The sequence below is a fragment of the Amphibalanus amphitrite genome, unplaced genomic scaffold, assembly GCF_019059575.1.
Source record: "Amphibalanus amphitrite isolate SeventyFive unplaced genomic scaffold, NRLGWU_Aamphi_draft 000515F_arrow, whole genome shotgun sequence".
Taxonomy (NCBI): domain Eukaryota; kingdom Metazoa; phylum Arthropoda; class Thecostraca; order Balanomorpha; family Balanidae; genus Amphibalanus; species Amphibalanus amphitrite.
The window spans coordinates 1-26930 of NW_024882009.1; the positions used below are offsets into that span (position 1 = coordinate 1).

General features: G+C 49.8%; 1 protein-coding gene across 2 annotated transcripts in view; it reads right to left on the minus strand.

The window, feature by feature from the left end:
- Positions 1-312: 312 nt before the first annotated feature.
- The window catches only part of LOC122393106, a 35656-nt gene continuing 9038 nt past the window's right edge, over positions 313-26930 (minus strand). Inside the window, exons 4-6 of one of the 2 annotated variants that reach the window (XM_043388746.1) lie at positions 6816-6963; positions 3965-4054; positions 313-3622 (exon numbers count right to left, since the gene is read on the minus strand). In XM_043388746.1, the coding sequence (XP_043244681.1) occupies positions 2299-3622; positions 3965-4054; positions 6816-6963 (1562 nt within the window). In that variant the 3' untranslated portion in view covers positions 313-2298. Of the gene's footprint in view, positions 3623-3964; positions 4055-6806; positions 6964-26930 lie in introns of both variants that reach the window. The other variant, XM_043388747.1, reaches the window with a different exon arrangement.

A 26930-nucleotide genomic window follows, 5' to 3' on the forward strand; every position in this document is an offset into this window, starting at 1 on the left:
TCAAAAACAAGACATAATACATTTGCGTTGATTCGGTCGTCTTCTGCTGTGAGCATGCATGAACAGCAACAGCACCCCAGTGAAATAGCTAATTAGACCCTTATTTGCCATCGATAATCATTATTCTACTGTCGTAAATGTCGTCGACATATATGCAACTACAACCATTCTTCGAATACGATAGGCTGTCATGCTGCGTATACTCGTATAGTGCCATTGATCGGAAGTGATTGTTTACTAACAACACACACGAGTTCTTGGAAGCTACTTGCTAGTTGCTACTGTTTTCCCACAACTTAAACTCACGCACACAAATATACACGTATATTATGTATGGAGAAACGTACGCAGAATCAGCAATCAGCAGGCCGAGCTTGTTTTATGCACGCGTGAAAAAACTGATAACATATGAGCACACCTGGCGAAGACAATATCGCACACAATACCGATCGTAGGCAGATAACGTCAATCGTTCCTACAATTAACCCGCGCCCGGCTGGGGGTCCTGGATTTCCACGCCCCTCGGCTCCTGGGCCACGTAGCGATACGCGGAAGGCGGCGTTCGAAAGAGCGTCAAAAATAATGCCGAAATCACTTCGGTCAATTTTTTGGTCAGGTCAAAGGTCAGGTCACCAGAGGTCATTGACGGCCAAATTTCGCCGATTTCCAGGTCGAATATCAAAAATTTCCAAGAAGCCAATGCATAACTCGGGAACCAATAGAGCTACAGCGCCACGGAAAAGCACATTCCATAGCCCTATTAACGCCCTTTCTGAATAATTCTCTCAGATTTGACCTAACGTCAACGGTTTTGCCTGCAGGGTGCAAAAACTGCAAAAATAGCCGATTTTTTCGGAAACAGTTTTTCGGCAATAACTTTTGACCCAAGCCTTTTACGAGCTTACTTTTACCGGCATCGTGTTCCTCTCATCAAGACGCATCGAATGAACTATAACTTGACCTTGAAATGTCAACTTGAAAATTTGGCCTCAGGTCAAGGTCATGACCTGACCGTAAAGGGTCATGTTGCATATCAGTCGATCCGTATCGTCGAGCTGAACACATCTAAGGCGTTTTCATCGCTCTAGCATGCCTCTATCAAAAGTTATTTGCGAAAAACTGTTAGTTACCATTCGTGACCTAAGATGACCTCAGGGCATAAACAAAGGTCACGGACACCATTTTCATGTTCAGTGTGTCTAATATACTTGTAATTCGGTGTTTGGGAGTGTTTATAATGTCTTTCATCCAAAAGAGGCGCATTTCAATTTTCTCCCATTGACTTATACCTAATGGGGAGGTCGCAAAATTGACCTGACCTTAGGTCATCGATATCAAAATTCTGAGATGAACATTTTGTACATTCTGTTGCTCTTAGCAATCGCTGAAAGTTTCAAAGCGATCGGTCACTCGGTGTAGCTATGACAGACATTGAAACTTTTTATGAGGTGAGGTCACTTCAAGTGACCTGGTGACCTGACCTTGAATGACCTTGGTCTGAAATTTTCACAACATGTGTAGAATTGATGTATGATAAGGTGTACCAAAAACGGCGGCGCTCCGCGCCGCCGTTTTTGAGATATTCGCGAAAAACCACAAGGGGGGGTGTTCAAACACCACCCCCCCAGCAGGGCGCGGGTTAAGTAACGATTTCTGGCTGCTGAAAAGAAAGGTAACAATAATTACGGCAAATAATATCGGAGCATAGGGCTATCTCACGGGCGTCGGGCAGTAACAACTAATTACAAATGACACATTGAACGGTATCGAGGTTTAACATGATTGTTTTGCGAGCCTCATGAGCTTATGTTAACATTGAACATCAACGGTTTAAACATTTGTTTCTCCCAGTCACAAGTGTGACATAAACATCATAGACTAACATTCGGAAGCCAACATTGCCAGGATTTCCCCATTATAAACAAAAATAGAGATGTATCAACCATCCGCTCAACAAGTCATGTTCTGTGCTAGCAATGTGGTAACTATGAGCTAGCTTTTGATTGGTTGAATGGCCGCTAGGAGCAGCGGGCGCGAATGATGGCTTTTGAACTGCACAAAGTGCTTCATCCACATAACACTGAATGAAGTGGCACACAGTAATGGCTTTGCTGGCATGACATTGACTGTGATGAGAAGGCAGAGCCTGCACTTACAGAGCAATGGCTGCGCTCACAGTAAAGAATGCGCTTACATAGCAATACACCGTAGTTGCACAGACACATAAGTCACTGCGCTAACACATCAGCGACTACACAAACAGCAGTGATTGTACCCTCACTCGCCAATCCTGCTCACTCATACAGCAGTCCCAGCTCGCTGCCGCCTCGCCGCTGACTCCGCTAGCTTACACTGCGTGCCTGTTCCATTAGAAAGCTGACACACCACTGAATCAGACCGAGTGGCCACACAAAGTGAGGACTCCGTACCTGGAGGGTCACTAAAGAGTCTGTTCAGACTGAGTCCGACTCCTTCATATGACTCCGAGTCAGCAGAGTCTGTGATAGCGCTGTCACTGTCAGATTCAACACTTCCCGAGTCAGGCTTGGCATGTCCAGAGTCAGGCTCAGCACTTCCTGGGTGTTGTTGGTGAATGTCACAGTCAGAATCGAAAGACGCTCTCTCGATTCGTACAGAAATTGTTTGAACTAAATCACGTGTCTTCCTATGTCTATCAGAATGATCAGCTGGTTTCTGTGGGCTTTTGTCTGATCCGGGAAGTATGCCGTTAGATTTAGCATGGCTGCTGGGTGTCCCCTCAGATTTATCATATCCGGTCTTCATTCTCTCGAGCTCATCAGACTCACTTGATGCCTTGCAAATCTTATCAGACTGACTAGCTATGATGCTGATTTTATATGGCTCACTAGACAAGCTCCCCGATCTGTTTGATTCAACAGGGACATGGTTGCCTGCTCCAGCCCGTTCACCACATTTTACCGTAGAATTTTTGTACACAGCAGACCCTCCATTTGAACTTACAACTATACTGCAGGATGAATCGGATTCGGTGGGATTCCTGCTACCAGACACATTGATTGAATCTCTCGAACTGCTATCACGATCTCTAGACCCAAAGTTGATGCGAAGCTTACCATTCAGAAGACCTGCTCTCGTGTTAGCCTGAGATACTTTCACCTCCACATGACTTTTCCGTGTCTCTTTCTCGTCCTCCACTCTCCCTCTCCGTCCTCTCTGTCCCTCTTCCTCGTCCCCTCCTCTCTGTGCTTCTGTCCTCGACACCAGCGCCACCTGTCTCGACCCGACTGACTTAGAGCGCCACCTAATGGACATCTCTGGAGTCCGCCGCGGCGGCGACAGCGACCTTCGTGCCGACACTGGCATTGGAACTGATAGCCGCACTGCCGCTGACGCGTGACCCGACTGACGTGCTGACGTGTGGGTTGACTGACGTGCTGACGCCGTGGTGGGGACTGTCTGACGTGAGGAGGCGGACGTGGAGCGGCTGCGCCGGCCGGAGGAGGAGCTCAGAGTGCGCCGCGCCGCCTGACGCCACCAGAGCGCCACCTGTCGACGCAGCGCGCGGCGCGTCCCACCGCGGAGGACCAGCAGGAGGAAGATGAGCACGCCCTGGAGACTGTTGAACAAGTCTGCCACCAGCCTGTGGGGAGGGATGGGAAGGGAGGGGTCAGACTTGTGCGAGGTGACTGACGGTTCATAACGTTTTGGCCGTTATTGGAAGGAACTAAACGTATTCCGAAGCATTTCACTTAATTATAAAAGAAGCGTTTTTGTTCATGAATGAGATATTGCAAAACTATCTTTCCTTTGAAAAGATTAACAACATTAACTGACCTCAACCCGTTGTCGCAAAACACCTATGTATAAACAACGCGCACGAAAATGCGATTTCTGACTTAGCCAAGCCAGCACTTATGTCTCTGGATCGGCCCAGAAATTGATGACAAGCCGATATGCTCCTCCGTGAATCCCAGTCTCTCACCATAGGTCGCTTGGTCCGAAATGTTTGGAGAGACCCTCGGCGATCCATGATACGCCCATTACAACGAACAGGTGCACGTAGATCTTGAACCTGGAACAAAGACAGTACATGAGTTACATTAATTAAAACACCTATGCAGCGCTCAAAACATTATATTTTGTATACATTACACATCATGTGACATCTCTGATCTCAAACTCTCGCTGGGACGGAGCGTATAGCGGCGCTGCCAAGTAGTTTGTATTGCGGTACAGCATACACCGCAGGCGTTTACTACTGCTGCCACCTGTTGAACGTGCGGTAAGCTAAGCTTGCTGTTTCGCCGCTAGGTGGCACTCTAAGCCCAAGCCTCGCTGTGCGGCCTGATCGGGCCAACCATGCTGCGGGAGGTATGCCACTGATAAGTGGTGTGACAATCAGGGCTGCAGAGTCGATGGATTTTCGGCGACTCCGACTCCAACTCCGACTCCGGCTTTAAAAAACCAGCTCCGACTCCGACTCCGACTCCGGGCAGAATTGTCGACTCCGACCGACTCCAACTCCCGACTCCGACTCCGCAGACCTAGCAGGGCTGCGGAGTCGACAGATTTTCGGTGACCCCGACTCCGACTCCGGCTCGGGTTTCTAAAATAGACTCCGACTCCGACTTCGACTCCGGTCACAACTGTCGACTCTGACCGACTCCGACTCCGACTCCGACTCCGCAGCCCTGGTGACAATATCAATGAAATGCAATTGGGAAGCCGATATCAAGCAAATACCAACAAAGATCATGGAAAAATATCAAACCGCCGCGGATGGCCATCGCCCATCCGCATCATCCTTCACGCTTCCCTTTTCAGTCCGATGGCCACCTCCACCTGACGACCGGTGGTGAGGACAGGGCACCATTGGACTAGACCCTCTCCGGGGTGACCGTGTGAGCGGCAGGGCGGACTGCACCATCGGGACATCACCGTCCCGTCCCACCGGGACGGTCTCTGCCGCTGCAGCGCACCCGTGGGTGGTCCGCACAGTCCAGTGTCTCCTTCCGCCTTATTGTATCATTCCACGGTTCTGCAATGACCTCTACGCAGTAGAAACACAGCAAGCAAACAAAAAATAAACTAACCAAATCAGGTACCTAATTGAGAGAACTATATCAACTTTTAACAAAATTCAGCGCATCTACATAAATGAGGTTTCATAATGCAACATTACCGAAACCAAGGTGATATCTGCTCGGTAACCAAAAGTTAGTATGGCCGATTGATATCTCTATCATTGATCATAAACATTTAAATGCCTTTAGGCGGTAATGCTTAGAATCTTCATTGCTCACATCCCAATTCAGACATTCACATTCATATTGAAAACATTGAAGGCAAAAATTGAAAATGTGATGCGTTTGACTCATCCGAAAGACTCCGAATCGAACTATAAGCACATGATTGACTTAAATCGGCATTCCAAATCATAGCTAGCCAATCAGGCACAACTTTTCGTTAATTGCTTCAAAAGAACATCATATGGGAAAATGTCTGATATATAATGCTGACATTGCTGACTTTAAAAACCTTTTTGGGCACACGCCTCATCCTAATTTCCTGCATGTACTATGTAAAGGGATTATGTTTATGTGCTTTGTGCGTCACAACTTCATGAATGCATGGGTTACGTAATTGCGCTTGATTGATTGATCATCAACTGGACAGGTTTTTGGAGTAAAATAATCTTTGAATCTCCAAGTTTCCAATGAACAATGCAGGAGCCTGTTTGATTGAAACATTGACATTTAAGCGGCATACTTGCCAGTGATTCAGGCCTTACAGAACAAAGCAGCCCCCGAAGTTCAACGATTCTGATTGTAGTTGGAATAAATGAATATGTCCATTGATTCTAAAAAAATCCTTTACATTTTAACACCATTGCGATCTCATTGCATCTCATAACATGAGGCAACACTTTCACCAGAAGCCCACTTTGCGGCGCTGCCGAAAACCCATGATTATGTAAATATCGTATCATTCACCACTGATTTCCCTCTGAAAAGGCTACCAATCTGGCGTCAGACGTCATTTCAGACATGAATCAGGGCGAGTGATACCGTCACTCATGGTGAGGCGTTATCGACCGGCATAACTCAGGATAATCTGCGGCAAGATGTACTGCCAGAAGCGTTCAGTGGGTGTCTGGACAGCGGATGCGATTCTCGATAGCGGATAGCTTGAAACCAAGAGTTGCCTAGGCTAGACGACGTCTAGCCTGCTTCAGAGGTTCCAAAGGCAGGGAAACTCCGTTCGATAGCTATTAAACAACTGGGTTTGTAAGGCAGAGACACGATGACAACACAGGTGGATCTGTATGTAACTGGCGTGGAATTGATACGCGAAGAAAAGAGGAGGAATAGGATACGAAGGGGCTGGAGGGGTACCTGCAGCGATGCAAGCAAATGCTATTGTGAAAACGCACCGATATAATGTTTTGCAGTATGATATCAGATTCACGTAGTGATGTAAACTAAGTAAGAGGTTGGTTGAAATCGGCGACCTATGCTTTTGTTCTTGCTTCTTTCAAAACTAAATTTCTCTATCTGACCTTAATACTTCTTGAGAGGCCAACATCGTCCTTTTTCACAACAGCTGTATCTATTTTCTGAGCCTATGTGTCTGACCAGCCCTGACGCCCCCTGCACCATCCACAACACACCTCCACATATATTTCCATACGTGGAGGTGGGCATTTCTTTCATACATTTACCGGTATCCCCATACTTGCCTCCCCACCAGGCCTCCCCATACGTCAGGTCTCCTACCCCACCTCCCCATCCCCACCCTCCATCCCCCATTATCCCCCTCCATACCTCACCCACCTCTCGACGCCTCTCTTCCTGCTCCGCACTCTCTCCGCGTTCTTCTCCCCCCGGCGCAGGTTACAGGCCGTCACCAGGAAGAAGAACAGGTTGGCAGTCATCAGCGCCAGGATCGGCCAGTGGAAATAGATCAACATCTCACGACTGCCTGCGGGACAAAACGGAGACACATCTCCAGAATATGTATCCAGACATCTCTAGACTGCCAGTAGAAACGGCAGAGTATGTCTTCAGACAGCATCTCATTCTCAACACAACATATCCATTAGTCAGTCAATATCTCCAGACTGCTTGCAGGAAAAAATAAACAAACAAAAAATATCCAGAAAATGTTTCGAGACATCTTCACGCAACGTATCGAGACAGCCTGAGCCAAAGGGATGAAGTATGGTGGCACTACAATCAAAACGCAAACCGTAATGCACGGTGTTCGTGAGAGTCGTTCAGTTCACCCGTTCGAGTACTCGTTCTCTTTCGTCACCCGGAGGACCATAAAGTTATTGTTCATATATGAAAAAGTCTATTCTCGATTACTTAGCAAGCGGTTAAAAAAGGGTGAAATACGGCGGTCACAGGTGCAGCGCAATTCGGCGTTCACGTAAGGCCGCGTCGGCCACGTCGTAACACCGGGCCGTGTCGCGCCGGCGGAGTCCCGTTGAAGACTGTCGGGCCCCCGTCCCGTCTCAGCCCTCGTGGTAGCACAACACGTGGGCATGAGAACCAGGACAGGGGCCAGATGACACGATTTACACATGTGCGCGCGGCGCGGCACGGCGGGCCGACCGCCGCGCTCCGCGCACCGGCCGTCTTCCTACACAGATATCTACAGAAACGTATTTGCTCGCTAACATAGCCGGCCCGGTTTTTCGCGATCATCCGCGGAAAATCCAACCACTAGCGAGCAATCGTTCAAGCGTCTCGTACGCACGCACACACTCGCAACGATCCGTACACCGTGCGCAATATGCATACACTCACATACAATACGCATTACGCACTACACAGAGTCTGGCCGGGGCGGAGGTCATTCCTGACAACAATCACGCGCCCAGTCGTAAAACTATACGACCGGCGCGGTCCCGGCCGCCGGTCACTGTCACGCACTGACGCATGTCGTTAACTACGAACGCTCGCTCGAGAGGCACTGACGGCAGTGACAGTGCCGTCACATTGTCGACACACTAACGCCCATCGCACAACGTACACTCGACACACATTACGTTACCGAAGCGGCGAAGCGAACAAACGCGGACGTACAATAGCGCTAACACGGTACGTATCATAAACTAATCTAACACTGCTATGTTACACTCTAAGGTCGTAAACTACTAGCTCATCCAAAGCCCGACCGGCCAAATGGGCCGGGAGGGACACTGTCACAGTGTGAACGCGTAGCACCGCCCCACGGCTCACAGTTGATAGCTAATGACTGAACACTAAACACAAATGACCATTCGCAGCGGACAGAATGAGCGGCTCACTCTCTCACGCACACACACACACGTTAGCACCGCGAATGGTGGGCGCTGGAAACACTAATAAACGCTCCGATCTCCGCACTGCTCGCCGGCGGCACAGTGCGGTCGTAGACGACTCACTTTAGCCGTCCCACGTGCGCGCACATTATCTCTCCGAGTCCATTTACTGTCAGAGACGAGAGACAGGCAGCCTGTATTGGCCGGTATCAGTCGTCACGTCAACGGCGGGAATAAGACCGCCCACACCAGGGTCACACACTCCGCTCATCTCACCGACCAATGTCCACGTGGTACGTTTACGTCGGTCAGTCGCACTAGTTCGCCAACCCTGACCTCGGTCGTGTCCATGATCGACATGCAGTGTGCGGTCGGCGTGTGCGGGGAGACACTCTCGCCGCCGGCGTCGCCAGGAGTGATCCTGCGGCTGCGTGTTCTTCCGCTTCCAGCGACGGCCACCGACTCTGAGCAGGCCGCCGGAGTTCATGAGGCAGGACGAGAAGTCACTGCCGTTTACGACCGGCTCCGCTCGCTCCGTGACGCACGCCGTCACCCTCGTCTCGTCGCCGGAGGGGGCGGCCGGGCCGGACCGCGCAGCTGGACCTCGTATCCACGGTCCGCCGGGGGCGAGGTCCGTCCCCGGGCCGCCTCTGCTGAAGATGTCGGCCGGGCCCGGCGGCTCGGCTGCGTGACACCACTGGGTCGTCTCTGATGATTCCTGGGTGTGAAGGTCAGCGACTGCACTCGTTTTATCACTGACACGAACGTGATTGACAACGTGTTCACCATCGAGCACCGAGCGTTCCGACGCCCGCCCGGTCACCGTCCATCCCAACAGCGTCCTTACGGCGCACGGCGTTCCCGTCGGTCCCTCGATCGCTTCCCGCGGCACAATAAGTTCGATGACGTCGGTTCCCAGGAGCACCTCCACTGGGCCGTGGGTGGCGCTGGGGAGATCCAGGTCGGCCAGGTGCGGCCATTTCTCCTTTGCCACTGTGCAGTCCATGGCCTTCGCTGACACGTTTAACGTCGGCGTCGTTTGGGCGTTTCGTATACGGTGTGCCCTGCCGTCACCGCCCGCAGCCTCAACGGCGAAGGATACGCGTCGTGACGTCGTCATTTGGGTCCCACTCAGCGTACTCAGCACCAATTTGTCGGTGGGCCCCGAGATGCCGAGTCGGTCACACAGGTCGTCGGTGATCAGTGTGATCTGACTCCCGAGATCCAGGAGCGCGTTCGTGGTGCGGCTACCTGCCGGCCCATTTACGGTGATGGGCACCACCTGCAGGAGAATATCACTGCGAGGCTCGGCCGATGCGGTGCCGACATGTTTGGCAGATGACGGCGTACCATCATCGGAACCGCGCAGCGGAAACACTCGTCCTCCATTGTGTAACAGCGTGTGATGACGCCTGCCGCAGTGCTCCGCGTCACATCGTGCATCACTGGGACACGTGGCGCTGATGTGATCGCGACCCAGGCAGTTAAAGCACAGTCCGTTTCTGCCGACGAACTCTGCCTTCTCACTCACAGTCAGCGCGAGAAATTCGTCACAGTGCTGGAGCTCGTGTGTTTGCTGACACATGGTACACCAGTCACTGCGTCCGTCCGCTGATGACTTTATGGCAGCTGTCCTCTCCCGCCTTACAGCCGCCGGCGTGGGCCGCGCCGACGCGGTGGTAAACACGCGTCTCGGACGGCACTCAGCGTCATTAGCCTCGACCTTCGGCAGCTGCTTGGTGGTCACGTTCAAGGCCAACCGACCAGCTGACACATGACGGCGAAGCCATTCGTCGAGATCGGCGAGCGTCGGACGAGTGATGCCGTTCTCAACCATGTGCTCACCCCACCTCCAGGCGAGGGAGGCTGGTAGCTTCCCAGTCACAGTGGTGACGTTCGTGGCGGCAGCGAGGTCGTGCTCGTAGTGCAGACACTGTAGGACGCTCACCGCGGTGTGGAGCTCACGAGACAGCTCTGTTAGCGCTGACAGGTCGCCATCTTTCACCGGCCGCGCTGTGAGCAGTCTTTTCATCGTGGCGTGTATCACACGGGACGGGTCACCAAACTCTCGCTCCAGCTCACACAGGGCGGTGCTGTATAGACTGGCGTCGCAGAGCATGCCCCGCACAGACTCTCTCGCCGGCCCCGTCAGGTGAGTCTGCAGATAGGTCAGCCGTTCTACGTCGGTGAGGTCGGCGCGGTCGTGCACCAGCGCTTTGAAGAGGGCTATCCACCGCGGCCACTCGATGGCAGAGCCTCCGAACTTCTCCAGTGTGATGCGCGGCAGATGCGGGACCGCTCGCGTGTCGTCACTGGACGGGCGCTGCAGACGCATTGCAGGTGGAGGCACAGCGCTGGCGGGAGCCGTATCCACTGGTGGCACGTGTAGCTGAGACTGAGTCAGCCACTGTCGGGTGCGCGCGACCGACTCGTCCGTCTGTCGAGACACGCATACCTGCGCCGGTGGCTCTGTTGCAACCACCGGGAGGCCGGCGACGGATGGTGCAGCGTAAGAACGAGCGAGCTGCGAACCCCGCTCCTCCTGCTCCAGCAGCTCCAACTCCAGCTGGCGGCATTCTGCTTCATCCTTCGCCGCCTGGGCTTCCAGTGCTGCCTGCGCCTCCGCCTGCTCCGCCTGCTGCCGGGACTGCTCTGCCTGCGCCTCCGCCTGACGCCGGGCCAGCTCAGCCTTGGCGGCGGCGGCGCGCTGGGCCTGTTCCGCCTGGAGCTTGCTTAGCGCAGCTCGGCGGCGGGCTTCACTGAGGCCGGAGGACGCCGTACTGAAGCTCGCCTCACTCCTCGTGTGATATGAGCTCCGGCGACCTTGATGCGACTTTGCATCACTGTCGTGTCGTGACCGTTTGTCAGACATTGCACTCACAGTTCACAACACCGCGTCGTCACTGTAAATCCATTCGCACACTAGTTCACTGATATCCGGCCCGGAGGACCAGAATGTTCGTGAGAGTCGTTCAGTTCACCCGTTCGAGTACTCGTTCTCTTTCGTCACCCGGAGGACCATAAAGTTATTGTTCATATATGAAAAAGTCTATTCTCGATTACTTAGCAAGCGGTTAAAAAAGGGTGAAATACGGCGGTCACAGGTGCAGCGCAATTCGGCGTTCACGTAAGGCCGCGTCGGCCACGTCGTAACACCGGGCCGTGTCGCGCCGGCGGAGTCCCGTTGAAGACTGTCGGGCCCCCGTCCCGTCTCAGCCCTCGTGGTAGCACAACACGTGGGCATGAGAACCAGGACAGGGGCCAGATGACACGATTTACACATGTGCGCGCGGCGCGGCACGGCGGGCCGACCGCCGCGCTCCGCGCACCGGCCGTCTTCCTACACAGATATCTACAGAAACGTATTTGCTCGCTAACACACGGCATTGGAAGAACGGGGAAAAGAGCCTCCTAACAGCATACCCCGTGTGATGAAGTCACAACCACCTTGGGTGAGGTCAGTTCATTCGACGTTCATTCGGCATGTAATGACGACGTCACTGTCCGGTCATATGACGAAACAACCGGATAGTGGGATGACGTCACACTTCGATCAGATGACGTCACCCCGTGATCCGATTACGTCATTTAACCTTATTCGGGGGAAGGGGGGCACAATAGATCCACAGATGTAATCGGCGATGCGTTACCGCAAACGGCGTCGACAGGACAACACAATATCGCGGTGTTTTGTGGCAGCAGCATGGTGCTTTTTGTTGTTGTCTATCTGAGACATAGATAACAGTCGCTGCGGAAATGACTGTTGGTCTCTTTGCAGTCACATTCACATGCTTTAGGCATTTGTCATGTTTTTGTAAGGTAATTATGCATGAACCTCCCAAAGTTGCGCTTTGTATGCCTTCCTAATGCCTTATTTCACTTTAGATGCGTGGTTTAGTCTTCGCTCCTAATTTATCATGGAAGTCCAACGGTTACGCCAGGCACTAAAGCCATCAGCATTAGACGTTGCATACCTCAGTTATAACAATAATCTTATGGCAATTGAAGCATATGGGCGTCACACCTATCTAAACTAACTGGTGTGACACTACCCAAACGTATCCTCCAGACTCTGCCACCCTTCTTCTCCCATAGGCGGATCCAGAAGGGCGGTCTTGGACGCTGCGGGGAGAGGTAGACCCCCCCCCCCCCCCCAAAAAAAAATCATAGAAGTTGTTCATTTGTCTTTCATTCTAGAAAAGGAAACACTGTCATCGAATTCGGGCGCCACGGGGGGGGGGGACGGGCATTCGCCACGGGGGACCCGCCAGTGCCCCCTCCCCACCCCCTCCCCCACCAACGCTCCTGCCATCGTCACGCCTGACGCCTGAGTGATGTGGGGGGGGGGGGCGATCACTCAGAGATGCCAATGGCAGATCTGGTTAGCATCGAACACTGGCGCAAGTCACGTGACCCAAGACACGCCTCTCGATGTTACACTGGTGTATGTCACATGGCAATTAGCTGCCAGTGTTGGCAGATCACGTGACCACGGACAGGACTACTGGCGTAATACTGGTGTGTGTCATGTGAAACAACAAGCGGTTAACGCTGGAGGACCATCCACAGTGGCTGGCCTTCTTTATTTAGAGTCACAACTTATCCAATTATCCAATTATTATCCAATTATCCAATTAGTCACACCTTGTCCAATGTCCATGCAATGGTCGTCACTGCCAGCCTGTCAGCCATTAGCTGAGATCATGGGATTGTGGTTCAATACATGCAAGGAACGGGGAGCTATGTAAGAGTTATCCTCAGAAAAGGAAAGCTCAGTCAAGAACTAATGAAGGATACGAATCATGTTTAATGGCTAGTGTTTCTAGGAGATAAACAAATTGAGCTTGAAAGAACCTTTAATTGAAATAAGCTCGATCAGGTATCTAAAGATATTTTCGATTTGAAAAAGGTTACATTTAGAGCAGACAATTTAACCAATGGTGGCTCGGGTAACTCCCTGCCTTCTGTCTAGCCCCCCCCCCCCCTCCTACCCCTCAGCCCCCCCAGCCCAGCTGTTTGGTCGCCCGCCTGCCTGCCCTCTGACGCAGTAGGCCCCGAGTCTGGACGCCACAGAAGGCCCGGGGGATCGACCCTGATAGCACATAGCGAAATGGGCCCGCGACTGGAAGATGCGGCTGGCAGGAAGCAAAACGCAAGTTTTAGCCCTGTCGCAGCACTACGTCGACGCCCGGGACCTGTACATCCACGTAGACGGGGCACGAGTGGACGCTGGGAGACACCTTCACCTTCTCGGCGTAACCCTGGACCGGCAACTTCACATGGGCGAGCACTGCGCGCGCGTCCGGAAGAAGACCAAGCCGAGGATCGCACAGCTCCGTAAGATGACCGGGCGTTCCTGGGGCCTGCGGGAGCCACAGCTGCGAGTAGTAGCCAACGGCTACATCCGCGGCGCCCTGGAATACGCGGCGGCTGCATGGCTCCCTGCAGCGTCCGAGTCCCACGTAGAGCTACTGGAGATGGAGATGCGCGCGGCAGCCCGCGTTATCACCGGGTGCCCCGTGAGCACGCCGAGGGATCCGCTCCTCGCGGAAGCCGGTCTGGTTCCCGTGAGAGCACGCCGGGACCTGCTCGCTGCCAGACTGAGCTGTCTGGCAGCCTCACAAAGAAGCGGCGACCCACTGCGCGCGGTGGCCGAAGCAACGGCCCCACGGCGGCTCCGCACCACCACCGGCTGGCGCGACACGGGGGCGCGCGCCCTGGTGAGCGCGGGCGTGCGAGATGTACTTGTGGAGGAGCGCCTGCACGTCACCATCCCGCCGTGGATCGATGACACCAGGGTCCAGTTCAGACTTGACATCGGCAACCACATCAGCCGCACAGCACCACCCGACGTCCGGCGGGAGAGAGCGGAGGAGCATCTGGCCACCCTCCCAGACGACGCCGTATGGGTGTGGAGCGACGGCTCGGCGGAGGGAGGTGTCTCAGCCGGAGGGAGTGGAGCGCTGATAACCCTCCCCTCAGGCGAGGAACACGAGCTCCGAGCCCCTGCAGGCAAGATATGCAGCAGCACCCGCGCCGAACTGGTGGCGATCCGCGGGGCACTGGAGATGCTGCTGCAGCTGGAGGGCGGCCTGGCGGAGAGCCCGGTCATCGTCTGCGCCGACTCGCAGGCGGCGCTCGCCACACTGGCGAGTGGGGCTGGGAGCCAGGCGACAGCACTCGGCGCCGCCGTATGGCGACTGCTCCTGGCGCTCACGGACGGAGGACGCCGAGTCTTCATGCAGTGGATCCCAGCGCACTGCGGAATACCCGGCAACGAGAGAGCGGACGTGCTGGCTAAAGAGGCATCCAGCCTGTCGCAAGACGCCGTCCCAACGGACGTCCGCTCGATGGTGAAGGCAGTCGGCCGCTCCGCCACCAAGGCATGGCGTCGCAGCTGGCCAGACAGCTTCTTCAAAACCATCATGGGAGACCGGATGCCGATGCCGGTGCTCCTGGAGTCTCGCGACGAGGCGGTCAACGTCCACCAGCTGCGGGCGGGACACTGGAGCCGCTCGCAGAGCTACCTTCACAGAATTGGACGCCGCCCCGAGCGCGACTGCCCACAGTGCAGTGATCTGGCCTGCCCGGCGGCGCGCTGCCTGGTGTGTCGCGAGGGCCCGGACACGCCGGAGCACGTGCTGCTGAGGTGCCCGTGTTTGGCTGGCGCGAGGCTCCGCCTACTCGGCAATATCAGACCGGACCCTACGCAGCTTCGAGACGGCGGGGCCGTGGCGGCCTTGAGCCGCGGCTACCTCAGTCACCAAGAGCCGTTGGGCTACGGTCGGCCGTGAGCCGACCCGGGGAGAACTACAACAACAACAACAACCCTGATAGCACACCGTAATCCCCCAGATTGCCCCAACAATAACCACAATTATGGCGGCGGTAACATTTGGGTCATTAGCAGCTGCAGAACGAACACAACTGGTGGGACTATAGGATGGCATCGTGGGAGCGAGAGGACAACCGGGATAATGCGCGAAAAATTGCGCAGTGAAATTATTGCTCCCGAGAGGAGTTTTTACCGAAAGGTATTTTATAAAGATCCCATATAAAATGTGTCTATGCTTTCACCTACAAAAAATGCATACATTTTATAAAGTAGGTAATATAAGTATTAAACGTTTCTCGTATCGCGCTACAAGCATTGCTCTGTAGAAAAAAAAACACCTATTTTTATTGATGGGGATCTCATTCGACAAAGTCGATGGAAGTACATACCTAAATCAAACACAATGAAAAAATAACTTTTTATCAGCTCACAAAGCGCACTCTGATAAGAAGTATTCAGTGCAACATTTTACTATCAGTGGGAAGGCTGAGGAGTGAGGTGAGCAATTAGAAAAGGTCTCGGTTTGTGTCGGTCCGCTAAATAACTTCGATACCATCATTTTGCCCAAATAAAACTTCTCTCAGCGCCGAAGCAATAGCAAACCCCTAGTTTAACCTTTACTTACAATCGCGCTGTGAAAAATCCCAAAGTATCCCAGCCACTCTGCAGGGCCGGACCATACTGACTGATGAGTGATGACACTGTTGGTTGAGAACCGAGAAGACATTTGTGATGTCCGCCCCAGCTGTATGGGCGCTGACTGTTCCAAGCAAATGACTAAGGTCATCGCGAAAACATAATTCAGAGTAATTGCAAGCAATTGGATAGTCGCAGTGACACTGATTGGCTTAGAGCGAGTAACGAAGATAAAAGACGTCGACCCCTCCCGGATACAAGAGTTCCGTTCCAATAATGCAATTTGAAATGTGGCTTGTCTCTGCTGAACCAGTACTTGTATAACATTACCTATCTTGTTAGGTTCAGGAAACAGTTCTCAGTTTTCAATCTGAATTGAATCTTTAGGAACATTAAATGAAGATGCCTGTGGGAAAGATTTTCTGCCAAGTGCCAACCACCGTCACCGGAAACCATCCGAAAAATATAAACGACGTTTTATGAATGATAGAGGCCAGTGAAGTGGATAGAAGAATAATAGCGCTCATCTTCCATTGAATAAGTCGTAACCTTAAAACGTCATTGCACTTTAACACCGTTGACATACATGCCCTCTTGACATGTCATGACACCGATTCCTGCATTTCAATACACATAATACCAACAATCTGCTAACTTCCCCTGAGGCCCCCCCCCCTCCTCCTCCTCTCCAACCGGTGACCTAGGGGTCGATAAACTTATCCACTCCGAATCTGTCGACAGATTGCGACTTCTGGCCCACTGCAGACCAGGACAGTTCTATCATCCCCAGAAGAGAGAGTTCCGGTCCCATAAATCCGTACTAGAGACCCGCCCGTGTCTATGTTCTTAGATGAGGATATCGACCCGCATAAAGTGTTAGGTCGTCAATCCCCACCCCCTAGACCTCTGAGATATCTGACCCTCGGGGAGGGCGGGGGAGGGATGGGGCGGTAAGACACGTGGGGAGCAATAAGAAGCTTGAATGAACACGAAGAGGACGATTGAATCGTTTGACATTGGGCAGGAAACGTAAAACATTGGCAAAACATATGCACTGAACAAAGATCAAATTTAGCCAGATACATTATGGGGAACCAGACATGCTACCAATGGTAAATGAATGCAATATCCGTTTGTAGAGCCATAAGCAATGCGCAGTGCATCCCAAGGCAAAAGTGAAAATAAACGAGCTTAATCATGGTCTGCTCTCAACGTGTTGGCAACGTTTCGCTTAGCGTGAGCGGCACCTTCTTACAAGAGGGCCAAGAGGCCCATCTCCAAAGTGCAGATGCATGCGCAATGGCCACCACTCCAACACTTCAACACAGGATGGTAGTCGTGTCTGATGGCGCCGAAACATTATAAACGACGGGACATATCGATCAACAAACAACTACACAACCGCTCGGCCGCGGCGAGCCAGCATTTGTGACGTCAGACAACGAGAGTTGCCAGATCAAACGGCCGAGCTGCCAGATCAAACGCCGCTCCAGCCGTGGAGCGATATGAACCGGCGTCAATCCAGCAACGACAAATGATCCGTGCCACGATCAACATCATCACAACACGGTGCATGGGAGGACAACAAACGGATGTGAGCATGCAAAGGTCAACTAAATGTCGGTCAAGAAGTGATGACTGGATTTGGCATGTGATTTGGTTAACTGGCGGACCAAATGATGAGGAAGAAGAACTGATATTCTAGGGGTAGCGAGAAGGGTAATGGTGTGGTCAGCGAAGCACATAAAAAATGTCAATGAAACAAGAACGGTAGGTACAAACAACTTGGCACTTTTACTATATAGCTTTGCTGTTTTCTGAAGTTTTTCTTCAACGTCTGTATGCAACTGCAAACAGATCCCTGCGTCAGCCCCCGTTCACGAGCTCCAGAATCCCTTTACCGTGACGTCACCACGGCGGTAGAATCTCCCTTCACCCATAGGCATGCATGCAAATTTCATCATCTTTCGAGCGACCTGGAGAGAAAAAAAAAACAAGGATTATGTGTCATCAAAGGTTGTACCAATGTAACAATGAGTTCGCCTCATTGCGATAAATGGAACTGAAACTAAAAAAATAGGACTATATCGAGCCAAAATCAGCAATTCAAATGACCCCTTCATTTGAACGTGAAGGATTTCTTCTGATGACGTCACCACGGCGCCTTTATTTCTCTAGTGAACCAACCTGCGCAGTAAAGGAATCTTGACCTGCGTAAGGCGTGTCACAACTCTGTCCTATGTGCAATGTGCATCCGTCGACCAACTGCGACCCGAAAGACCTGGGTACTGCTTAGCGGCGCCCGCAAAACCTCCATCACCAACGCAGCACTGGCCCCAGCGCCAGTTACCCACGTAACCCAGCTTTAAGGCGAGGGAACTGTGGGGGATGGACACTGAACAGTTTCGTAACACCAGCACACAACTTCCGGCCTAGTGACAACCGTGACCCAGAGATTGGCTCTCGTGTGTGTGTGTGTGTAAGGGGGGGGGGGATGGAGGGGAGCCTCGTATCACCAGCTCACCACCCTCCCATAGTGACAGTGACCTCTGAACCCACGTGACCCCTAGGGCTGCCTGGGGCGGCGCCCGTACAGTCTCGATCGCCGGCGGACAGTCTCGTAGCACTAACGGCAGTCGCCCAGAGCCAGCAGATGTGTTTGTGGAGAGGCAGCTCATTTCCGGCAGACGGCAGACGCACATACCCCGAGCAGCAGAACGGAGGGAGAAGGAAAGGGAGAGAGGGGGAAGGATGCGCAGGGCGGAAATTAAGACCGATCATTGCTGCTCGTAATCATTCCGGGCAAATGTGTGTGTAGGCCGTAGGGGTTGCACAAATAGAAGAACGTGATATTCTGACAGTTCAGCACCGAGGTCCGCAGCCTAGCAAGGTGCAACAAATCTCACCGTGCGGCACGTATATTATCGGTGCGATGCCTGGTGCTTTGTGACATATTTATGGTGAGTGCCTGTGCTGCAAAGATAACAAGGTGTTGCATTATGGTGGCTTCGTTCTTGTAAGTCTTTGTTGTTACCAAACTTCTCAAAGTATGGATGTCATTGTAAAGCTGTTCCATTCCAAGATCCGTCAATCTTACCCCGTTAAAAACAATCAATTGCCGAATAGCACGCAACAGCGCCTCAAAATAGGGGCACCTGCTCAGACCCAGCCCCCGTTCACCAGCTTCAGAATTCCTTTACCGTGACGTCATCACGGCGCATGAATTTTCCTTCACCCATAGAAATGCATGCAAAGCATGGTGTGTTTCAGGCGGGCTAAGGAAAAATCTAAGGCCTACATGTGTTGAAAAGACGTACCACTAAGCCAATGGATTCGTCTCATTACGATAAATGGGGTTGAAATCGAAACATTCGGCCTATATTTATCTAAAATGGGCCAATCAAATGGTCCCTGCAACTCATAATGAAGGATTTCCTCTGCGTTGTAAAGTTTGTTTCAAGTGTTTTCTTATCAGCGACAGGGGAAATCCTTCATAATTGCTACCAGATTACTACCATATTCCCTCGCATTTCTGTTGCGCATTGCCTCACAAATCAGAGTTTTGTGAAGTTTATACTAATTTAATTGTCATATTTTGACTGATTTTGGCGATTTTTAATTATTTCAACGCAGCATGGATCACGTAGCTCTCATAGTTTGCTGAAGAATGTGGCTTTTGCTTGGTTATTATCAAGTTATCTGTGATTTGGTGCGTCGTGATCGTAGCATTATGCAAAATGCAAATTATTAAATCAATTTTTGAAGCATAATTCACATGAAAAACCAATAGTTCAAGCATAATAATTGTTTAAACATAATGATGCAACATGTGTCTCCGAGATGGAACTCATATTTCAAATGAAAACTGAAAATGGAAAACAGAAGATGGATCTGCGGAGTCACTGAGATCACAAAGTGCTCTTGATTTGTTGGTAGTTGAAGATGTTGAGAGAACTTGTGAATCTGCATACCAGGTCCTGACTTGCTTGATTGTTCAAAGCTATTTTAATTCTCATAATTGTGTGTAGTGACTGTGCACACTGCGTAGCACATAGAAATGTGCAGGTGGCTGGTGCCTGGTAGGTGGGTTAAACTTCGGAGGTGCGAATTTGGATGTCAGTTTAAAATTCATGGTTTTGCCTTGTAGAGTAAGCTATGCTGTTATTTTTGTCGTTTTATAGTTGTAGGTATATCTAATACAGCTGTTAGTTTCATTTTTATTAAAATGCTCAACCAGAATTTGCACATGTTTCATGCATGAATGGCTAAGTTTGGGGCGTTTATTCAACTCTGACTGTTAAAGTTTTTCAAAGGCACATGGCACAGCACGACTTCAGGCTAGATCAGCTGGTACCTACCTGTTGACTTTTTTTTCTACTTTTTGGTGGTGATGTGTTTGCTGTTTGCCTTTTGCAAGGTGGTCAATGAAATAAAATAATGCATTATTCTGGAATGTTTCCTTAACAGAAGCCAGAAGCCGGATTGATGTGTGCTGGTGAATGAGATGGTTCAAAAGCATTATCTGATGTTTTTCAATGTGCACAAGCCATAACATCCCTTTCATATGCTGAACTTTTAAATAGCTTCTCAGTCTCTGTCATTTTCTTGAAATATTGGTGTAGATAAGAAATATCAGTACCTACTCAGAAGTAGGTACCTGCCTTCTGCTGAATAAATATTTCATTGGTTGAACGAAATACGCAGGTAGCCTTATGATGATGTACTGTGAAATTTTATTTCTATAGAACTTAGAAAATGAAGTTCTAATTATGCATATATGCATACATTTTTCATGACTAAGAAAGTTTTCCACAAGAGTAGGTAATATGAGAGTCTATAAAATGACACATTCTGGAGGCTCAATGCTGACAAAGAGTGTTGCCTCAAAGAAAAACTGACTTGCTGGGTTACGAATATTTCTTTATTTTAATTATTAAATGTAATGTACAATACATTGCAGTGAAATAGCAAAATAGTGCAGCAAAATAGGATTGGTGACTATCAAACAACACGCGCGCCATTGATGTCTGCAAAAATTGCTACCAGATTGCTACCAAATCCGTGACGTAGCTACGGCGCCTTTATTTCCCTAGTGAACCAACCTGAGTAGTAAAGTAATCTTGGCTCAGACCCATCATAGCGTCAACCAGACAACGAATACGTGATTGATCCAGAAGTGTCACTTGTCATCACGAAACTGGGGCCGACACCAACCTCGCTCTGCTGGCAGCCAGCCAACTGCAGTGACCGTGTTCAACAGGAAACCTGAACAGCCAACTCTCCAGGAACATGGTCTTATGTCTGGCCGACCGAGCGACTGTGACCAGCCAAAAACAACAGGCGCGGAGACGCATCCTTGCAGCAGACCGCGAGGCTACGCGGATGGATGAGGCATCCGGTAAGCCACGCAGGTCAATTGCGAGTCAAAGGAAGGTAACGTGGACCCGACTGTAACGTTAGGCACGTGGACCGACGAATAAAACAGTGCATTGCTAGTTGCACTGACCCTAGTTTTAGTTGAACGGTTATCATCATTGCATAGGTGGAAAAAGTTATTAAGTACCTAGGTAATGAGGATTAGCATATGTAATGTGCAGTTGTAACGCGAACCTTAGTTTATTATTCGTTAAGAAATGTTTACGTGTGTTTAGGTGTTCATTTGTCGTTTAATTTGTATCCTTTTCTCGCATGGACGCGGGAGCCGGGGGGGGGCAGTGGGGGCAACTTGCCCCCCCCCCATTCTGGGGTCGTGGGGGCGGTGCCCCCACAACTCTGAGACGGAATACCGCACTTTTTTTGCCAATGTTTTATTTTTTGTTGAAAAAGCCCAGAGATGAAAAATAAGTGGCCTAAAACCGGTGAGGAAACTAGATTTGGGGATACCCTAGGTATTGCTGGTGGTGTGATGGTGGATGGGGGGGGGGCAATCTATTATGGTGTGCCCCCCTCGCCCAGTCTGAGAGTAGTTCCCGCGCCCCTGTTTTCTCGTTTCAACGTGATCGCTTTAGCGTAAGACAAAAGTAGGAATTGCACACCTCATCAGATACCCAACACAAAACTATATGCAGATTTGGCTTTGATGACAGGCGATGAACAACAAATGATATATCGGAACAACTCAATCTAAAAGTTATCATGGCGGAATGAACCATTAAAAATATCTAATCACTCGGTAATGGACACATTCATGTCAGACAATCGCCTTCCTTATCCATGTATTAATGCATACGTCACTGGCTACCACTCAAACGAACGCAGTGCATTCCTGCTATTTTTGCGTCACGACGACTAACTTGGCGCAGGGCCTCATCGCCGATGCATTTGAGACGCAGTGCAGCCTCAGCTATTAGCCCAAAATCAGCTGAGTTCGCCCACCTCCTGAATCAGGGAGATTCACACTCGCGCCAGCAAGCTCGCCGTCCAATAAATTTAGCCCCGATACCACGCAGGCCGGCACTTAACAGGGCCCTGTGTTACAACTGCGCCGTGACTGCCCACGAGTTGGGTCCGGCCTGGTCGGATGTGGAGTCCCGCATGAGTGACACCGCCAAACAGTGCAGTCTCCAGATCACAAGCTTGGTGGGGCCTCCGCAGACCGCGCAGACATGTAGGGGCCCGTCGGAACCTTTTAGGGTTGGCTCGGAGCATGTGTAACATCGGCGCCAGCCAAGGTCACCCGAGGGCGTCAAAGGTCTGGGCAGACGGGCCTGGTCGAACGGTTGAATGCACTGTCTAGCGTAGGTGTTACATGACATGTTTTGCTACTTAGGGTCAGTCGATAGTGTTATAAGTGTCATACTCGGACAAGACAACCTACAAACAGCCTATTTGGTACGAGTTGAGCGAGACCCGACGACTGTCAGCAGCAATGTCCGCTTGAGTGAAAATTGTAAATGTTTTTGAAACTGGAGACTATGTGTGGCGGTCAGCTGGTTCAGGAAATCCCAATTGTAAGTTGTTTATGTGATACATTGCAATGGGTACAGGATGATCTTCTGGAGCGTTGTCTTTGAAAAGAGTTCATTGTCAAGTCTAGTCAAGCAACAAAAGATGAAAGCAGGCCACGGTCCTCGCGGTGACGGGAGTTTCTGATGCATCTCCCCGTGTCTGGTGTAACCATAGCTTTACTCGTAGGCTTGCTCGATAGACCTTCCGACGGTCAGCAGAGCCATGAATGGAGTCAGCTGGGCGGTCGACTGATCTCACGGAACAATTCCCGGCCGGTGATCGCTACTCGCTTCTGCCTTATTCCGTTTGAAGCGTCATTGTAACACAACAGCGGGCTATTTTTTAATGCAGACTGAGGACAAAACTAGACGGCAGTAATGAGAAAAAGATGTTTTAGATGCGTAATCAGATCAGATAAATTTCATTTCAATAATCTCCCACTTACGATACATAAGTGCACTTCACAAGTTCACAAAATAAAGGTTTCATGCATGATGCGCCAAGTTCGTTTATGTTCGTTTTATGAAAAGCTGCGGTCCTAAACCGCATTCGAAAATGCCGCCTCTGTCAACATACCGCGATATCTAGCATGTATTACGTAGACATCAACCGTGTTTAGCCACTGGCCGTGAATCTTGGGAATCCTGTGATCCTAATCGCGGCTGAACTTGACAAGACGGCCTCCGGGCCTCACAGGGAAATCCAGGTGTTTTTCGTCGGTTAAAAATAAACGGCACGCGACTGACTTCGGACGATGACGTGGGAGAATCTTCGCTAAAAGTACAGCAGAGTGCGCTGGATTGTAAAGTAATGTTTCGTGTGTTTCGTGTGATATCACCATAACGGGGCTCGTGTCCTGAGCAGATTAGCTATAAACCAAGTCAGGGAGAACAAAGTGGCCATGCTAATTGCTAACCCAAGCAAGTTCGACGGTCGATACCGGAAAGAGGATATTTGACGTCAAGCGTCGATGATATGCGAGTTTTATGAAGCGTCTTTGGAAGATACTGCTAATTTTACGCTTGCGTTACGATTCATGAACATAATGGCGAGTTTGCGCACACGTGCGTACTTTAATTCCATTACTGTGAAAGGGGGCGATCACATGAAAACTTCGTGAAAATATCTAGCCATCATGAATTTTATAAAAGCTTTATCGATGGTGCAGGCTACTGGTGTATGTAACTAGAAGTCCCAAACCCATCGACATAAAAATTTTTCGTTGAACTTACCTGAATTTGCCAGTTACTGAATCTTACAGTTACTGAAACTGACAGTTAATCTGTATATATCAGCAGTCTTTTCTTTATCAGAGACCGTCTCGAATCGCATTTGGTTTGGGTCACTCGATGCTCGAGTAAGACGATATAGATACCTATACGTATTATTACCAACCATCAAGTAACGCGGGTCGGATTCCTTAGCAAAAAGTGCAGACTGGTAGTGCACTTTGTGACGTGATAGAAGCCAATAGAGCCAAATCACAAGCGCGTTATTGGTATGGGTAGGAACGCAACATTTAATTCAAACTATTTCCAGCACGCGGTGACGAATGTATCGCAATAAAGTTATATAATGCCAGCTCAGAAAAGCTATTTCAGCCCAAACATGCCTGTGACATGACATTTTCTAAAAGATAATCTTTGCTGATAATTGCCCAAAAAAAGGCATGATAGACCATACACATTACACACAGAGAAGAATTGTAAAATTCGTCAATATACGTAGCCAATGCACTGACCAAAAAACCAGTGCACGAAAAGAAGCAATTAATTGTAGTTGCCTGGTCTCTGAAAAAAAAGAAAAATTTAAAAATCATTCCATGGGTCGTGATTGAGCCACAATGGGGTTGGGAACTCGATTTTTTAAGAATGTATAAAAATGATCAAACTGTTTTCGCAGAATTTATGGTGCATACAATTTCCTCATAAAATCAATATGCTGCGAGAAATGGGAGAAGACAGATAGAAAACATGTTTTTCAAAGTTCTTGAAAAAGACGCTCTTGATGCTGTTACGTCACATGTCACCTTCTGCGGTTGACAAATAACGGCGCATCTGGCGCACCACCGATTACATGTTATTTCTATGTGTGAAAGAGGTTGTTTCTTTCACTCTGCCATTCGCGCTGTTTTTAGCTTTAAATTATGCTAAATCATTCACGGATGAAGGTTCAGTGTCAGAAATTGATGCTCTGCCGTGTACTGTTCCCATTTAACATTGAGCGCGTGGTAAACATTTTGTGTACCTCGAATTTTCAAATGAAAAACATGGTGAATCGGAAGATGCTGAAGAGCAAAAGCTCTTTCTAATGCGTATTTGGCATAATTTACAATTAAACTGTTAACCTTTCTCTTATCTTATTAATAATTTCTTTGTTCTTTTTCATAAAAATAACTGAAGGCGTTGAGTGCCGAGGTAATTTCTATCTACCGTGCCCTAACTTACCAGCAACAACAATTCATCTACGGTGGCAAGGGAGACTGTGAAAGAAGCGTAAGATGGATTTTAAACAATTCTTTTGTGATATACTGAAGGGCAAAGTGCAGGGAAAAGCGTACAAGTCCTGTTTTATGCCAGGCTGTTGCAGTAGCACTCATGAAACTCCGAAAAAGATCTTCATTCATGTCCCGATCAACATTACCCTGAGGAGACGATCGTCTGCAATAGCAAGAAGAGCTGATGCAAGTATGTACCTGGAAATCTACTAGTTAGTCGGTGGTATTGTTGTGATGATCACTGTGAGGTGAGATATTTTGTGCAAGGTCTGAGTGTAATGCCCAGGAGATGACCTTCGTTCGCCCCCTGACCGGTCAGGGTTATAAAATTTGAGTGGATGGCGGTCCGTTTGGGGTTCAGATGTCAATTGTATTTTGTTACTGTCAAGCAATACATGTTATGCTGGCAGCGAATGTGTGTAACGTTGGTTTTCGAAACAGAAGTTACGTGATTGCAAACTTTTCTGATCGGGTCAACAAACCCGTTCTGGTTACCTGACCTGACCCGTCATTTTTTTTCTGAGATGTGTGCAATGAGCATTTAGGAAAAATCACCAAATATGAGCTGAATGTCTCGCGGCGTTTTACAATTGCACAAGAAAATCCTGAAAGGCCTCCCCCGTCCGAAATAGGGTTAATGTGTATATCAAGAGTTGCAGATGCCAAACATACCCAGATCTAAGACTGCAGTCCCCAGCGCCGCTGCAACGTTTTTGAAACAAACATACATACATAAAACATACAAGCATGTTTATTTTGCATTCGTTTTGGATAATAGCAAATCATGGCGCCATCACCCGCGATAACGGTTATGATTTGAGATATATTTTTATTTAGGCCATTAGTTTGGCTCTAAAAGCTTGTATATTTATTAACATTAGTAGGGCGGAGTTTGGTAGTTTTTTATTTAACTTGTGGTATGTTGTGCTGATTGCGGGTTGTTCAAACCTTTCAAATGTGAGGGCCTTATTAAACTCAACCCGCAATCAGCACAACATACCACAAGTTAAATAAAAAACTACCAAACTCCTACATACGACTGGACGCTTCCCAAGCCCGCAAGCATCACGACGCCGAGATGGAATGTAGCCGGGAAATCACCCTCGCCATCTGCTCTAGAGCTAATTGGTATTGGGCGGCGTGTGGGGCGCCGCTTAGCCTATGGGGGTGCACTTTGACTTAACCCTATTAGTGGCAGGGGGGGGGGTTGTTTTTATCCACCCCTCAGGTTTTTCGGGAATATCTCCGAAACCGCTGAAGCTACGATGCTGAAATTTTCTGACTTTTCCTAAAACGAAATTGGGCACATTCCCTGAAAATTTCAAGTTCATAACTTTACCAGGGGCGGCTCCAGAGCACTGGGAATTGGGGGTCCTATTCGTGAAGCGTCATTTGGGCGAAGATCACGATGCTGCACCAGTTTTACGAACAGCGAATGAAAGGTATCATGTGATAACATATACAAAGTTATTGTGCATCCTCTTTTGACACGTTTTTGCTATAATAGGCGGATCCAGGCGTCCAAAAAGGGGGGTTATTTTTTACCTCCCAACATAGGTGCCCTGACACCGCCTATGCATGACCAATACAATTTTAGTCGTTCTCTCATAAGAAAATTGTAACATAACAAGACCATTGCCACCCTTTTTAGAAACAGTACCAACAAAAACCTTATTTACTATACTTTTTGTGTACCCCCAATCTCAATGATCTGTATCCGCCTA